Source organism: Lepidochelys olivacea (genome assembly GCF_965140295.1).
Source record: "Lepidochelys olivacea isolate rLepOli2 genome assembly, chromosome: 9".
Classification (NCBI taxonomy): domain Eukaryota; kingdom Metazoa; phylum Chordata; order Testudines; family Cheloniidae; genus Lepidochelys; species Lepidochelys olivacea.
This window is the reverse complement of record NC_140419.1, coordinates 41,241,490-41,259,147: the sequence shown is the minus strand read 5'-3', so window position 1 is coordinate 41,259,147 and position 17,658 is coordinate 41,241,490. Positions and strand designations below refer to the sequence as shown.

Genomic DNA, 17,658 nt, shown 5'->3' with positions numbered 1-17,658 from the left:
GGGAAGTGTTCAAGCTTGCCTGGGACCAGGGCGGGGGGGCTTCCTCGACTCATGTGGTCTTCCACCCTTCCGAGTTACCTGGTGGCCCAGAGTGAGGTGGCTTCATCGACTCTCAAGGTCTGCCACCCCCTCGAGTTACCTGGCACCACACCCAGTGTCACCAACAATTCCCTCCTTTGAAAGCACCCAACAAGAGGGGCAGGCTGTGGGGTGGACAACCCGGGGGGGGGGGCACGTGCACCTATGGGTGAAAGGACCCCTCTAAGGTGGTGGTGTCCACAGCATCAATGGCTGGGGCTGGGGTCCCTTACTCTCTCGCCCAAATCAAAGGGTCAAACAAAGAGAACCAGACTGGGACACCAAGCAGAGAACCTCGGACAGCGTCCACCGCTCCTCAAAAGCATCAAGGGAGTCGGTGGACGCTGCCCAGAGGAACTCCGCCTGGATACGTGAACAGACCGAGGATCGGAAAATGCCCCACAGTCACAGAAAACTCCATCGGCCAACCTCCTCTCTCTGGTTTTATAGATGGCCATTTTAGCCAGGTCCAGGAGGAGGTTAACGAGGAAATCCCGCGCCTTTGTGAGGCCACGGATAGGGAGTGCATAAATAAAAAGGTGAGGGGAAAAATGCAACCAAAAACGTAATAGAAGATTTGTGAGGAGCCGGAACAGGGGCTGCAGCCTGGCACACTCCAAATATACGTGCGCCAGGGTTTCCCTCACACCGCAAAAGGAACAAGTATCTGGGATGGGGGTGAACCGCGCCAAGTACATGCCCGTGTTCACAGCTCTGTGAAGGAGCCGCCAACTGATGTCCCCAACAGGCCTCGGAACCAAGGTGGAATATAGGCTGGCCCACCAGGGCTGCTCACTCTCCAAAGGTGGCAGAAGGTCTCGCCACTTTGTGTCAGGGTGGAACACTAGGGTGAGGGCGTGAAGGGTGTGGAGCAAGAACGTGTATAGATGTTTCCTTGGCGTGGTTTGGAAGCATACCGGCTGCAGTTCATGCAGCCGGCTCGCAGTAAAGGGGTGAGTGGGTCGATTGGGTCTACGGGGCAGTGGTCCAATTAAAAGGTCCGGCGGGCCTGGGTTAGAGGGTGGGCGGGGCGTGCCCTCAAGCAGGACCTGGTCGAGGTAAGCTCGGGCAGTGGGCGGCAAAGTGGCCTTCACCTCCTGAAGTACGCGCCAAGGGGTACGAGGTCTGGAGAGCCCCATGCGCCGAGCGAGCATCAGGAGATCCAGCCAGTCTCCCCGGTCGCAGTCCAGGAGGTCTCCAACTCTCGTGACTTCTGCCAGGATCAAGCTCTGGCGCACCGAGTGGGACTCCACCACCTGCACATGAAGCTGGGGGTTGTTTAGCAGGGGCTCCGCGAGGAGATCTGCCCCCTCAGTGGCCGCCACGGACCTGGTCGTTAAAAACAGTTTCCAAGTCCGGAGGAGGTCCTCGTAGAAGACCGGCAGCCCGGAGAGGTCTCGCAGAAGACCTCCCGGACGGAGATAAAAGAGTTGCCCATCATGTCGGAGCCCTTGGATGCAGCGCAGGATGTCATGCACCAGTATGCTCCACGCCAAACTGCCTGTATCATAGAGGAGCCTCTGTAGGGCCTGGAGGTAGAAGACGCGGACCTGAGTGTGCAGACACTTTAGGCCCTGTCCTCCTTCCTTCAGGGGTAGATGAAGAACCCCTATAGGGACCTACTGCATTCCTGACCAAAAGAAAGCCAGAATCAATGTCCAGAGGTTGGTCAGGAAACCCGGGGCCGGGACCAGGGTGTTGAGCCGGCACCAGAGCATGGACAGGACTAGTTGATTAAGCACCCGCGCTCTCCTTCGGAGGGAGAGACATCAGAGTAGTCCCATCCATTTCCGGAGCTGCTCTATCACCCCGCCCTCTGAATTTTCCCAGTTCTCCGGTGGAGAGGGATGCGTGGCAGAAAGATAAACGCCGAGGTAGAGCAGTGGACCCACGCTCCACCGGATGGTCTGAATCACCGGTGGGAGGGAGCTCACCTGCCGCCAGTCTCCTACTGCCAAGCCAGAGCTCTTGACCCAGTTGACCCGGGCGGAGGAAGCTGCTGAATAGATGGCCTGGCAAGCCTCCACCCGCGCGAAGTCGCCCGGGTCCTGGACCACGAGGAGCACATCATCGGCGTACGCCGACAGGACCAGCCGCAGCTCCGGCTCCCACAGCACCAACCCTGTCAACCTCCTGCGGAGGAGACAGAGGAAGGGCTTGATTGCCAGAGCGTACAGCTGGCCCGAGAGGGGGCACCCCTGCCGTACTCCTCGCCCGAAGCTGACCGGTTCGGTCAGGGTCCAGTTGAGCTTAACCAGACACTCCGTGGAAGAGTACAGCACCCAGAGAAAACTGGGGTCCGAAGCCAAACGCCTGCAGAGTGCTCAGGAGGTACATGTGGTCCACCCTATCGAACGCCTTCTCCTGATCTAGGGACAGGAGGGCGAACGACAGACCATCTCTACACCCGAGTTCCAAAAGGTCCTGAACCAGAAATAGGTTATCAAAGATACTGTGGTCCAGGATGGTGTAGGTCTGGTCTGGGTGGATCACGTCTGCCATCATGGACCCTAGCCAGAGCCAGATTGCTTTCGCTACGATTTTGTAGTCCGTGCTGAGGAGCGAGACGGAATGCCAATTTTGTAAATCGCGGAGGTCCCCCTTCTTTGGCAATAAGGCAAGCACAGCTCGCCTGCACGAAAGAGGGAGGACCCCGCTCTGCAGAGACTCGGCCCAGATGGTGACTAGGTCTGGGCGGAGGACGTCCCAAAACACGAGGTAGAACTCCACGGTCAGCCTGTCCATGCCTGGAGACTTATTAGTGGGCATACGACGGAGGGCTTCCGAGAACTGGCCAGAGTGAGAGGCAGCTCTAGCCGGTCTCGGTCGCTCGTGCTGACCATAGGGAGCTCCTCCCAGAGCACTCTGCAAGCGCTAGGGTCGGTCAGATCCGGGGAGAAAAGACTTGCGTAGAAGGCTCGGGCCCTCCCGCACATCTCCACCGGTTCCGTGAGGGGGGTGCCATTTTTGCCAGGAGGCAGGGGACGTGTTTCTTGGCCCCCCTCATTTTCTCCAGGGCATAGAAGAAGCGGGAGCTACAATCCATCTCCCGAAGGAAGCAGATGCGGGATCGAAGAAAGGCGCCCCGAGCCCGATGGTCCTGGAGGGCTCGGAGCTCCTCCCACTTCTCCCGGCACGTTCCGCAGAGGAGCGGGTCCTCGTGGCTGGTGGCCAGACGCCTCTCCAGTCTAAGACCTCCCGTTCCAACTGCTCTATCGATGCATTTCTCCGTCGGCTGGTGCCCCGGGTGTAGTCGCGGCAGAAAAGCCGGGCGTGCACCTTCCCCAGGACCAACCATCGTCGCGCCGAGGGAAAGGCACGCCGCTGCCCTCGCCAGGCCAGCCAGAATTCCCGGAAGGACGTCACGAAGCCCTCATCCTCCAACAGGTTGTTGTTAAAATGCCAATAGGCTGGCCCCGGCCTCTCCGCACAGAGGGAGGCTGTCACGGTGGCTAGGTGATGGTCAGAAAATGGGGCCAGCCGAATGCTAGAGGAGTGGGCTCATGAGAGATGGAAGCGTGATAAATAAATGCGGTCCAACTGGGAGTTGTGCGACCGATGGGCCTCAACCCTGACAAAGGTGAACGTGGAAGTGTCATCCGGGTGATGGTCACGTCAGATGTCCACTAGGGAGTGATGTTCGACTATCTCCCGGAGGGTGTTCGCGGCGGCCGGGCTCTGCTTGGTCCCCGAGTGGTCCCGCTCTTCGAGGGTGGTATTAAAATCCCCTCCCAGGACCAGGCACTCGTGAGAATCTAAGGTGCCGAGGAAGGCGGATGCCTGCTGATAGAATTGCAGCCGCTCCGGGCCCAATGTTGGGGCATAGACGTTAACGAGGTTAACCACGAGCCCCTCCATATGGACCCGGAGATGCAGCAGGTGACCCGGCACGGCCTCGGCGACCTCTAGCACCTCGGGCCATAGGTGGGGGGAGAACAGGGTCGCCACTCCAGCCTGTCGAACTGTGGAATGGCTAAAGTAGACCCTGTCCCCCCACTCCAGCCGCCAACTGTCTTCGGCCGTTGGATCCGTATGGGTCTCCTCTAGGAAAACCACAGGGTACCCTCCCTCCCGAAGGAAGGAGAGCACCTGGGACCTGCAGAGAGCCATCCTACAACCCCGGGTGTTCAATGTTACGAGGGTGAGAGGTGTCATGGGGGGGGGTCGGGGAGGGATCCTCACTGGCAGGGATGCTCGCATCCCCCAGCGGGCCGCGCAACAGTCCTTGACCCATCCCATAGGTGAGTAATTGTTCACGGAAGATGCGGACCCGCCAGTAGGCTGCGAAATCCTACTTCCCCGTCCCTTTACCTTCCCCCATGAGGAGGATTTGAGAAAAGTCCCCCCCCATCGCTGGAGAGCAAGCTGTACCTTGTTGCGGGAACCACGGGCATCTTCTAAAAACTTCCGCAGCGCTCCTCGCAGCTCATGGGGGGGTGGGGTTACGGTTTCTCGATTATTCCCTGGCCGGGCCCTTTGTGCAGCCCTGTGGCCCACTAAAACGGGCAAGCAGGGTGCGGACCCCCGACAGGGTGCCTGATGGGCGGGAGCTTCTAGGCCCGCCTCAAGCCCTGGGGCAATAGGGGGCGGTGGAGGGAAAATAGCCCCTAACACAAAGGCCGCTCCCTGGGGGGTCATCAGTTGGAAAAGGGAAGGAGACAGGCCCGGGGGCAGCAATAACATTGCAGGAGGTAAACTGGATAGGGGTAGGGGAAGGGGCAGAGGCGAGGTTCTGGGTTTCGGGAGGCAAGCAGCTGGATGGTGGCGCCTCCCGATCAGGCTCGAGGGTTAAGGGGGTGGAGAGGGGGGTCTCAGTGATACCAGGCGCGGGCTCTATGGTGGATTTAGTGGCCACAGCATCAGGAGGTGGATTATCTTCTGTAGGGCCCCCGCCCAGGAAGGAAGTCGATTGCTCCGCACCAACGGGGGCTGCCCCTGGCGACTCCTGTCCAGGCCGCGTGGCGCCGGCTGTCACCTGAGCAGGCTCGGTGGTCGTCAGCGGGGTGCCATCAGCGGCCAGGTCGATGGACGAGACCAGGGGCTCCTTGGAGGTGGGAGCAGAAGCAGCAGTTAAGGGGAGGGAGAACGGGGAAAAGAGGGGTGGAGTGAGGTCGCCCAGATTGAGGTTTGCTGGCAAAAGGTCATCCTCCCCCTGGGTGACCAGGGTCAGATCTAGGGTCTCAATCTCCTTGAACATGGAGGAGAGGACACTTTCCGCCACCCCGGGGTTCTCCCCGCTGGCACCCACCACGACGGTTGCCTTGGGGTTCACGGGGGCTTCGGGTAGTGTCAGGACAGAAGGGGCTTCCTCGAGGGTCTCCCTTGGAGGGGAGACACTACCTTCCGGTGCTGCCACGTCTTTCCCGGGTGACACCAGTGGATGGGACGCAGTCATGGGCAAAGCGGAAGGCTTGGCATCGGTGCCCCCCTTCCTGGTCTTCCGGGGGGCCTCCGCTTCGGGTGGATGAGGCGCAGCTCGAGCCTTCCGCTTGCCTCACTTCCCCTGGACTAGGGCCCGGCCCTCTATGGCATCATCTGGGGGCTGGTTAGCAGGGGTCGTGTCAGGGGGTAGAGGCGATGGCTCAGGGACTTGGGGGGGGGGAATGGTGGAGCAGCATAAGGGAGGGAGGATTCTCCCTGGGGCAGGCTCTCTCCAATGCCTGGTGGTATCTCTGCCACACCCTCCTCCATAGGCCCCGCCAGATTGTCAGCAGCGAGGGTGGGGCTCTCCCGCTCGTCTGGGCGTTGTAGGGGAGGTGCCCCTTGGGCCTGAGCGGGAGTATTGGTGGTCTGAAGAGGAGCGGGGGCGGGTTCGGGTTCCAGACAGCCAGGGGCGTTGGCAATGATGGGGTCGATGTCCTGCCGGATCTCGGGGATCCCAGGTGCCCCTCCTTCCTGGGCTAAGGGGCAGTCCCTCCGGACATGCCCCGACGACTGGCAGAGGTAGCACCGGGCTTCCCCGGTGGAGAAGTACACCCGGTAACGGGCCCCCGCGTGAGGGACTAGGAAGCATCCCTCGAGCGCCTCTCCGTCACGTGCCGATGGCAGTAGAAGCTGCACTTGCCGGCGGAAGGAAAATATGTGTCGGAGGGTGGGGTCCTTGCAGCCCAACGGGAGAGGGCTGATAACAGAAACTGGTTTCCCCAGGGTGGAAAGGGCGGGTAACAGGGCAGCATTGGGGAGAAAAGGAGGGACAGAGGTCAGGACCAGGTCCTCTAGCGGCTCTAGGGGGAGAAACACCCCCCCCCCACTGCCAGGCCCCTCTCCACTGCTTCCTGGGCAGCAGCCTCCGATGCTAAGAAGAAGACGACCTTCCCGTACACTTTGGATGCCGCCACAATGGCCGCTGGCCCCACCACCCTCGCTAACGCCCGCACGTAGGTCTCCACGTGGGGCGAGGTGGGCACCAGGAGGCATAGGACACCGTGCTTCCTTGTCATGGTGGGAAAGGGGCCCCGGCCACTATCGATGGTGGCTGAGGTGGTGGGCAGGAGAGATGACGAGGCGGCAGGTGGGGGGGGGCTGCCGCCACCCGGGCATATGTCCTGGGGGCTGAGGGAGGGACACCCGCAGAGCTGGTGAAGGAGGCAGCAGGGAAGGATGCCGTGGTCGGTGGTGGGGCTGCAGCAGTGGGGGTGGCCCCTGCCATGGAGGGCCTGGTGGTTTTAGCAGGGCCCTTCCCCTTCTTCTTGCCCTGGACTTTCCCGCCGGCTGGGAGGGGCTCCCCGGAGTTGGGGGAGGCGATGGGCATGGCAGCGGCGGAGGTCACCCCGGTGCCCTTCATTGCCGATGCCTCAGCGGGGGTGGGGGCAGATGGTTAATAGGAGTTGGGGGTCAGGTAAAAAGGGACAAGCTGTGGGGTGGACAATTTGGGTGGGGGCACATGAACCACAGTACGCTTGTACAGAGAGTCCTGTTTGGTTGGCTGGTGCTTCTGGCCCACACGGTGGAATCAGGGCGAGCAGCTGAGTCCAGAGGCAGATGTTAAACAGCCAGCAAAGATGGTGGAGGGGGGCAGTGATGAAGATAGTAGTGTGGAGGTTGGGAGGACACAGATGGATTGGGGGGCAGCTCCGTGCCACACCCCCTGTGTCCCTACAAACACAGTCAAGGCCTCCCCCCACACGAGAGCAGAGTTCAAAAGTTACTCAGTCTTAAGGCCCCCTCCACAGCGATTTGTAGATTCCCCGGGTGGTGTTCCTCTGGTAGATGGCTTTTTCCCTTTCTTTTCTGGGCTTTCTTTGCAGCTGTAGCATTCCAGGGATGCTGGAACAGATGATAAGAGTCTCTCTCGGCCGGATAGGGGTCCACAAACAAACAGCAAGTGGCTGGGTCTGGGGGCTGGGTCCCTCCACTCCCTGCCTCCCGGGAGTGGGTCAGCAGGCCCCCCCTCTCTCAGGGGGTTTCAGTGTCCGAGGGCAGGGGGCTGACAGCCAGCCGGCAGCTGACCAGCGCTCAAGCAGCAGCAGAAAAACAAAAAAAAGGGGGGGGATAAGGTGGGAGAGCGTCTGGCCCGGTCAGGGGGAAGCTGAAAACAGGGACAAAAAGTAAGGAAAGCCCAGGCCAGAGGGCAGCAGGAGAGTTGAGAAGGGAGCCTTATTCCCTGTAGAGGGAAGACAGTTTGCTATAGATTAATTAAAGCACCTGAAGCCAGTCACCTGATAAAACCCCCATGCTTCAATCAGACAAGGGAAGGAGTTGAAGCAGAGAGGAGAGTTTGGAGAAGTACTGTGGTGGGCTAAGAAGACCAAGACCCTAGGTAAAGGGACATCTGTTTTGTGCAGAGGGAGGGCAGGAGAGGGAAGTAGCCCAGGGGAAGGAACTGCTAGTTCAAGTGGTTTACGACTATCCCTCGGGGCCCTGGGCTGGGACCTACAGTAGAGGGTGGGCCTGGGTCTCTCCCTCTTCACTCCCCTACTCTAGGACACTAGTGGAGCAGTTAATTCCCCAGTTCAGGGGTGAGAAACAGCCCTCCCCAAGAAGAGAGAGTGCGGGACCCATCAAAGTACTGCTGGCAATTTGCCACATTATCCAAAAATCATCTTAATATTTTCTGGAAAAAAGTGGAATGTTTACATTACAGACTTCTTGTGATGCTCCTTGTAGCATAAATCTTTTTTTTTTTATTTTGTAGGTCACTGACCCTGTATATTTTATCTGTTCCTTCTGTGCCTTTGTAGTCTGGGTCAGTTTGACTACTGAAAATGCACATATGTGGGGACATTTTCAGGAAGATACAGAGATTTGCCATGTGATTCCCATTAATGTTAACAGGTATCATGCAGGCAAACCTCTCTGCACCACACTTATATTTACTTCTAAGGGATGGCTGGATGGGTGATAAGCATTACAGTGCATCTTTTAAAAATCAGCTGTAGTGTATTTGGCTGATTTTACAAGATAGGGATTGATGTGCTCCCAGTTGGATATCAGAAAGCATTATCAAGTCTTATAGCATGTACTAAAAGCCCTTATGACACGTTTGTAGGAAAATCTTACTGTGCATACAGAACAGTCTATTTTGAAACAGTTAACAATTCAGGGACTAAGGGGTTTCCTCCAACCTAATAGTAGTAGAGTGGCTTACCACAGCCCAATTCCCTGTCATAGTTCATTTTTTCAATAAAAGATGAGAGACAAATAAATATTGGTAAAAATGAATTTTCCCTAGACCCAGGTCTTTCCTGTCAAATGACTTTACTGCTAGGTTTTTTTCTTACACCATCTCTCTCCTTTTTCTACCCCCACGATGGAGATTAGAAGGGAACAGCTGCCCTAATTTTCACTAGATATAGTAGCCAAAGGCAGCAGTAGAATAACCGTTCATCCCAGCTCTGTAGTGGAAGGTTTCAACCAAGGATGCGGAACCCTGCTGTACTGTGTTTACTGTGCAGGAAGGGGAGGAGGAAGGGGAAAAGGGTTTGGAATCCTGTCTTCTACCTAGTGAAGGAATCAAGTTGTCATAGAGGGTTGGTGGGGTTTTTTGGGGGGAGGGGTGAAAGAAGGGACAAAGAACCTCCCCCTGTAGCATGAGAACCCTCCACCTACTATCTAGCTCCCCTCTCTCCTCTCCTCTTTTCCCCCAAATGCTCCTCTTTCTGACCAGGCCCATTCCCATTTTATCTCATTCTTCCCTCCTCTGTAACTCCATTCTCCCTTTCTTCCCTGAAAGCGGCCCAGAGGCTGATTCTACAGCCCAGTTGTGGTGGAGTTGTTGGGAGTCTTAGGTTCAAGTAGCTTCTTAGCTATTCTCCCCCATTCCAACCGTGTACCTTGGCTATCCTAGAGCAGGTCTCATTCCCTGAAAGCAGCCCAGTTTCCCACCCCAAAATCTCACTGTTTTATTTACTGTCTCTCTTATATGGCTCTAGCCCCAAGGTCTCAGAAACCTTCATCCATTGTTCTGTGCCATGAAATCCCTTTTATGTTTCTCAGTCCCCTACCAGATACTCTCTGGGTCCTGCTCTTCCCTGAGGGGAGCAGGGGTAGGAAGGGAAGGGCTGGGAATGCTTCTGTAGCCTTTGTTGGGGGGGAGGAGAGTGGAACAGGTTTGGAATCCTCCCACTCTCCAGTCTATCCTCCATCCCATCCTTGTAGCGGTGTCTGGGGGTAGAAGAGGGGCTTGGACTGGAGCCCTGGTCTATCCGTTTTACCCCTTACTCTGCTTCTCCTGCGTGTGTGGAGGTGGGTGGGTGGGTGTGTGTGAGTGGGAAGGGCACAGGTGCAAGGGCTCTGCACTGTCTGTTCCATTCCCCAGGTGTGTCTGCTCTGCCTTTGGAACCCTACTGCTCTAGCCCCAAACTGCTTAACGTGGGGGCTGGAGGTGGAAGTGGCAGGGGGAGTTTGGGGAACCCTACTGCTGCTCTCTCTGCTTCAGCCCCAGGCTCGTTCTCCTGGCGGCTGGTGGTGGAAATGGGAGGGAGAGCCTGGAACCCTGCCTCTCTCTCTGCTCCAGCTCCCGGGGTGGGTGAGCGCACGGAAGGGTGGAGAGGGAGGGAGGGAGGGAGAGGGGGGGGGGGAGAGGGAGGGAGAGAGAGAGAGTGTGTGTGTGTGGCGGGGGGGGCTCTGGGCTGGAACGTGGCCCCCCTCACCCTGTGCTGTTTTCACTCGCTCTGCTCATGAATATTCATGAATCTCCTCCCTGTGACGTCGCAGCAGTCCCGGCGTGAAAGCTGGCGCTGCTCTGGTCCTGCCAGTGAGGCTGTGAATGACTGAGCAGCAAGCGAGGAAGCCGCCGCCGCCGCCGCCGCAGCCCAGTACCGCTCGCACCTGGAGGCTGCCCGCGGGAGAGGCGGGCGGAGGGAGCCGAGGGGCGCGCCCAGCAGCCCCCTGCGGGCCAGCGTTTGGTGGCGCTCACGTCTTGGCAGGAGCCGAGAGTCCCCACCTGCCTGGAGCAGCCCGGAGATGCTGAGGCTGCGCTGGGAGTCGGCGGTGCTCCTGCTGGGGGTCGGGACCCTCCTGGCCGCTAAAGGTGGGTGGCGCGGCGAAGTTTCCCGGCAGCCTGTCGGGCCTGGGGGGAGCCCTGCCGGCCGCGCGGGGGGACGGTGACACTTGGCTGCCCTGAGCCCCGAGCCTGCGGCGTGGGGAGCGCCCAGGCTCTGGCAAAGAGCGGACACAAGTTTGGGGGCTCGCGGCGGCAGCCAGGCGTGCCGGGAGAGAGAGCCCGGTGCAGCTAGGCGGGTCGCGCTCCGGCTCGGAGGGAGCCAGCCGGGCTAATCATGCCGCGCACATGGCTTCCCCCGCCAACTCCTCACGTTGCTTGTGCATGGTGTGAAGTCAGTGCCGGCGTGGGGAGTAACCCACCACCAAGGGGACGCTGCGGAAAGTTGGAGGCACAAGGAGCCCGTGGGGCGCTGGGCTTGGCTTGCGGGGTGGGGGGGTCACCAGCATGTGGGGTTGAGGGGCTCTGGCTCTCCAGGAAGAGTCTGCCGGCTTCGGGTCGCTTACTCCAAGGGGAGAGGTCGGAGACCAAGCCGTTAGTTCGGGAGCCAGACCGGATCAAAAAGCTTATTCGTGTGACTGAGACACCCACCGCCTGCCTTACAGTGAATCCCAAGGGAGTGAGTGGGTAATAGCCGCCTCATGGGGCTGGTGTTCCTCGGCACTGGGGGAGGACAGCTTGCTGGGTACTCGGGAGAGCTGGGACAACGTTTGAATAACTTGTTGACTCCAACTTTCTTTCTTTTTTTTTTTTTTTTGGACAAGATAAACATCCATGGGCGGCAGGGGAGTGTGTGTGTGTGTGTCTGGAGGTGGTGACAAATGAAAGGATGTCAGGCTGATTTCTGCTGAGATTTACCTCGACTTTCCGATTACCGTTCCGGTTTGGAGATCACGATTGCATCTATTAGCTAAAAAGACACAGTCGTATTTAGGCATCTCAAATTGGTTGGGATGTCTCCTGGTTCAAAGTAAACAAATGGTCAGGGCTGACTGGGACACTGAAAGGAAAGTGTGTGTTTTGGGGTGTGTGTGGAGAAGGTAGTAACAATTACTTCTTCTTGGAGGCTGTCTAGCATCAAACCGCTGGGTCCATCCCAAATTAACTGGGTCTGCTCCCTCTTTTTATCCTGTTGTTGTAATTAAATATAGATTGTTGGAGGCTTATTTAGATTTATCCTTCAATAACCTCTGCTTTTATGTAGGTCTGGCAACCCTTTGCTGCTACTCATGTTGACACTTATGGATTGTTTTGGCCCATTAAAAAATAATCTGATTTTCCTTCTGACATTGTTCTCTTGCAATTCTGCTTCTTTTCACTCTTACAAAGAGATTCAGAACAGAAGTTTTGAGGTCTTTAGCTTTAGTTTATTTTCAGATCAATTTAAAGTGATCTAATTACTGTGTTCATGTAGGAAATCCTGTCATTTGTATTATTTTTGTGGGGGGCTCTTTGGTGGCTAAATTACAACTGGACTCATGTAAAATCCAAGGAACATTGTATTCAACATGGAACCAATTTTTCTGGAAAAAGATTCCGATTACTTGAAAAAATCTAAACTAGTCTCTCAATAGACAGAAATAGAGGAGCCTGAAGGAACTTCGTTAACATAAAGGGACTTGTTTTTCTGTTTCATATTCAGTATATGTATTTGGAGCACTACAGTACATTTGTCCTGAAAATATTGCATATTATAAAGTTTGATAACCAATAAGGGGATGTATTTTAATGCAAGGATATATCTCCGTTTTTCTCTTTACCTACTTAGCATAAACTTTAAGATAACCACCTCTTGTTTTAGATATTTTCTTCTAGCAAATATGCTATCTTTTGTTTCTTCTTAGGCATCTTTTACAATGTTGTAGCCAGTTCAACAGACAGGCACATCTGAATTCTATATTTTTGTCAAGAGTTCTACTTTCCACTTAACCACTGGAGGGCTGCAAAGAGCACTTTTGAACTGCAATAATTTAAAAAATAAATGATTAATGCTTGATTAAAAATACTAATGACACTTCTGTTGTTTTACATGGCCTGCATTGTCCTCTTCTACTTTGAATCCATATTTGTATTTAAAATGTGGTCTAATCTGTGGGTAAAATATCACAGTAAAGTGTCATATAATCACACGTAATGCATCTAGTATCTAATATACTTCTCTCTTTAGATTCTGGTTTTCATTTCCATCAATAAAGAGGGGAAAGATAAAGGTTGTGTAGATTTTAAGAAAAAAATTCATGGTGCTTTCTTCTTTCTCAATATATTTCTATATATGAGGAGGATTTGGAGTCAAAAGGCAGTTATGTGCACATAGTTGAAAGACTTGTTAGTGCTTCAAACTTAAAGCTATTTGGTAGCTTGAAGCTGAATGCTTTCTTGTTTAAGGCACTAGTAAGATGTCATGCACTTTGTACACAGCTTGTATGCCTTTTGTGATTGTGCATCTTGCTGTAGGGGGTAGCACAGACAATCCAGGACAATTATTCAGAGTTTCTCCATCACTCAACTATTCTAGTGGCACATTTTTAGATTAAAACACAGAAGGTTTTGGAGTGAGAGAGGAGATCATTGAAATCAGCAGTCCCTCTCCTGTTCATTCAGTAAGACTAATAGATGCCACTTCTAGGATTATTTGGAGTTGCATGCATACAGTTGAGTTGTCGCTAAGTTCCCTGCAGGGCCTGTTTCCTAATCTGTGCAGCCTTCAAATGCTATCACTGAGCGCCTAGGAAGGGTTTTTAGTACATTTTAACACACATGGCCACAAGTAGGAACAAATAAAAATGTAATGCCATTTCACTTCCTCCCTCTGGCCCCCACAAATCTGTGCATAAGGCAGATCATTAAAATTATTTCTCATTTTAATATTTGGTTGTTTTAAATGTTCAGTTAAGCTTAATGAAAGATCCAGAACATCTTGTGGGATCTCACTAGTTACACTATTGAAATTCAACTCTTATTTGGAATCTGTGAGTAACATAAACACTACTTTAATCCTAATTTTAAGTACAGCAGGAAGCATCTCAGTGATCTAAATAAGTAGGGGAACATTTGATACAAAATTAAATCAGTTATATGTGCAAAACTTGTAGCCTTAGTTATTCAGAACACTTCCAAATCAATAGAACATTGAGTCCCACTGGGCAAATGCATTATGTGGCATCAGATATGACTGCCAGCAACATGAAAACAGCAAACCCAAAGGGACAGATACTTCATATTTTGCTTCCAACAAACATATAAGCCTGAACTCTTCCCCCTGCATCTCCCCTAGCAGAAATGTTTGAGAATTTCATAGGAAGATATCTTAAATATTAAGATGAATGAACTTGAGTTCCTGGTATTAAATGAGGATATTCATATAATAGGCACCACAGAAACTTGGTGAAATGATGATGATAAATAGGACATGGTACACAATATAGAAATGCCAGAGTACGCTCATGCTGGGGGAGGGCGTAGCACTAAATGTGAAAGAAAGCACAGGGTCAAATAACATAAAAATCTTAAATGAATCAGATTGTACTCTAGAATCTCTATGGGTAGACAGTCAATGCTTGAATATTAAGAATATAAGAGTAGGAATATACTACCGACCACCTGATCAAGATAGTGATTGTGTAATGCTCAGGGATATTAGCATGGTTACCAAAACGGACAACCTAATAATGAGGATTTCAACTATCCCCCTATTAACTGGGAACATGTCACCTCAAGATGGGATGCAGAGATAAAATATATAGACACCATAAATGACTTCATCTTGGATCAGCTAGTGCTGGAACTCATGAGGGGAGAGGCAATTCTTGATTTAATCCTAAATGGAGCACAGGGATCTGGTCCAAGAGCTGAATATAGTTGAACTGCTCAGTAATAGTGACCATAACATAATTAAATTTAATATCCTCATAGAGAGGAAAATACCAAAGAAATCCACCACAGGAGCATTAACTTCAAAAAGGAGGACTACACAAAAATGAAGAAACTAGTTATACAGAAATTAAAAGGAACAGTCCCAGGAGTGAAATGCCTGCAAGCTGCATGGAAACTATTTAAAAACACAGTAATAGAGGCTCAAACTAAATGTATACCTCAATTAAAAAAACAGTAAGAGGACCAAAAAAACCACCCCTATGGCTAAACAACAGAGTAGAAGAAGCGGTTAGAGGCAAAATGACATCCTTTAAAAATTGGAAGTCCAATCCTACAGAAGAAAATAGAAAGGCACATAAACTCTGGCAAGTAAAGTGTAAAGGCAGGCCAAAATAGAATTTGAAGAGCAACTAGAAACTAACAGCAAAAATAATTTTAAGTACATCAGAAGCAGGAAGCCTGCCAAACAGTCATTGAAACCACTGGATAATTGAGGTACTAATGGAGCACTCGAGGAAGACAAGGCTGTTTCAGAGAAGCTAAATGAATTCTTTGCATCAGTCTTCGCTGCAGAGGATGTGAGGGAGTTTCTCACACCTGAGCCATTCTTTTTAGCTGACAAATATGAGTAACTGCCCCAGGTTGAGGGGTCAGTGGAGGAGGTTTTGGAACAAATTGATAAATTAAGCAGTAATAAGTCACCAGGACCAGATGGTATTCACCCAAGAGTTCGGAAGGAACTCAAATATGAAATTGAAGAATGAGTAACTGTGGTGTGTAACCGATTGCTTAAATCAGCCTCTGTAGCAGATGACTGGAGGATAGCTAATGTGATGCTGATTTTTAAAAAAGGGCTCTGAGGCGATCTTGGCAATTACAGGCTGGTAAGCCTAACTTCAGTACCAGACAAATTGTCATTTCAACTAATAAAGAGTAGAATTATCAGACCCATATAGATATTTTGGGGAAGAGTCCACATGGGAAAGGGAAATTGTGCTTCACCAATCTACTAGAATCCTTGGAGGTGGGTCAACAAGCATGTGGACAAAAGTGAGCCAGTGGATATAAGGTGCTGGACTTTTTGAAAGCCTTTGACCAGGTCCTACTCCAAAGGCTCTTAAGCAAAGTAAGCTGTCATGGGATAGGAGGGAAGGTCCTCTCATGGATCAGTAACTGGTTAAATGATAGGAAACAAAGGGTAGGAATAAATTGTCTGTTTTCCTAGTCAAGAGAGGTAAACAGCAGTGTCCTCCAGAGGTCTGTACTGGGACCTGTCTTGTTCAACGTATTCATAAATGATCTGGAAAAGGGGGCAAATAGTGAGGTGGTGAAGTTTGCAGATGACACAAAACTACTCAAGATAGTTAAGTTCAAAGCAGACTTTGAAGAGTTACAAAGGGATCTCACGAAATTGGGTCAATGGGCAACAGAATGGTAGATGAAATTCCAAGTTGATAAGTGCAAAGTAATGCACATAGCAAAATTTAATCCCAGCTATACATATTAAGTATTGGTGTCTAAAGTAACTGTTTCCACTCAAAAAAGAATTTTGGAGTCATTGTGGATAGTTCTCTGAAAACATTTGCTCAATGTGCAGCAGCAGTCAGGGACGCAACTTCATGCTCTGGGTGTCCCATAACTCCTGACTGCCAGAAACTGAGTCTGGATGACAGGGGTTGGATCACTTGATAATTTTCATGTTCTCTTTGAAGCATCTGGCACTGGCCACTGCTGGTAGATAGGATACTGGGCTCGATGGACCATTGGTCTGACCCGAATGGCTGTTGTGTTCTTATCCTAATTTCTGAATGAGTCAATATTTGTACAGTGCTATGAATATGTTGATGGGATTATTCAGAAACTATGGGTTTTACACAACTCTAGATGTTGTTGTACTAGGTCATGGTGAAACTTTCTCTTATCGTACAAATTCAAAGTACAAATGCATATGCAAAACAGAAACATCCTTTCTTTTCCTCCATCCAAAATACATTAGAAGCAGCAGTGGTACAGCAATTAACTCTGAGGCTTAGGAGCCAACCAAGATTGGTTCTATTCCTGATGCTGCCAGTGATTTGCTTATGACTTAGGGCAAGTAATGTAAAGACTCCTTGCCTCAGTTTCTCCATCAGTAAAATGGGGATAAGAATATTTTATAAAGCACACTGAGATCTCTGGAGGAAAAGGTGGCTATAAAAGCAAATTTATATGTCAAAGGTTAAAAGATTTGTATAATGACATTCTGTGTATGTTAGGATATTGAAATGATTGAGAATTCTCAGAAAACAAATCAGGGTATTTGATGCTACTTCCATTGTTTAGGTATTTCAATAGAAGTGACTCTTATGACAGCATTTAATTTCATATGATATAGAGGGAGTTAATTTCTCTGAGTCTGACTAGATTTGATGCTGCTTAGCCTGTTTCAGTTTACATGATACCCATTTCATACCTATATCCTCCCTATTGCATACACTGGAAGATAATCACAGCCAAGAACCAGTACTTTCCAATCATATACTAGGAATGAACTATTGCTGTACTTGATCAAGTGTGCTCTCCCTCCTGTCATCAGCCATTGTTGGTTGGTGTTGAATGCAGTGTGGGATCACAGCCTTGCCTTTCTTGTAATGGCGTTACTCATGGGAGTACAAGGAAAATATTTATAGCCTGGAGGACAGCTCCTTGTCGCCTATCTCTAAATTACACACTTGAACCTTGGTAAACTGGTTTCAGTCTTGCTTTCATCACTTTTTAAAGATCAGCTACTTGCCCCTTTGCAGAAAAGCATGGAAGTTGCATAGCAGTTGTCAGAGACAATGTCCGCTTGTTTTGGCAGTTTACTGTCAGAGAAACAATTAGCTGGAAAAAATGTATCAATGGTTACATCCTCCCTCACAACCATTAGACACTGGAATCAAAGCAGAGTGGGGAAACTAGCTCTATGCACGTATAGTTGGTAAAGAGTAAAAACACTTCACCCTATGTTAGGAATACATCTAATTGCCTGCTTCATAGTTTCTGCAAAAAAATAAGATTCATAGTTGGTGTTACTGAACACCAGAGAAAATATCTGATAAGAAATATTAGAGAAATCTATCCTTTAATTTGTCAGCTGCATTATCTTGTAGACTTTTTCTGTATCATACGGTGAAGACATTTTTGGAATGATGCTTAAAAAAGCCTGGTTCTAGCTTTCAAAAGCCTTTCCCTTGCCCTTTTCATTATGCTGTGTATTCTTTATTTCCTGGATTCTAACCTCCAAC

At 51.2% G+C, this 17,658-nt stretch overlaps 1 protein-coding gene across 1 annotated transcript in view; it reads left to right on the top strand.

Annotated features, from left to right (window-relative positions):
- The first annotated feature begins 10,312 nt into the window (after nucleotides 1-10,312).
- CLSTN2 (calsyntenin 2) overlaps nucleotides 10,313-17,658 on the top strand; it is a 693,894-nt gene continuing 686,548 nt past the window's right edge. Inside the window, exon 1 of the mRNA XM_084640208.1 lies at nucleotides 10,313-10,549. Coding sequence (XP_084496334.1) covers nucleotides 10,483-10,549 — 67 coding nt within the window. The 5' untranslated portion in view covers nucleotides 10,313-10,482. The remainder of the gene's footprint in view (nucleotides 10,550-17,658) is intronic.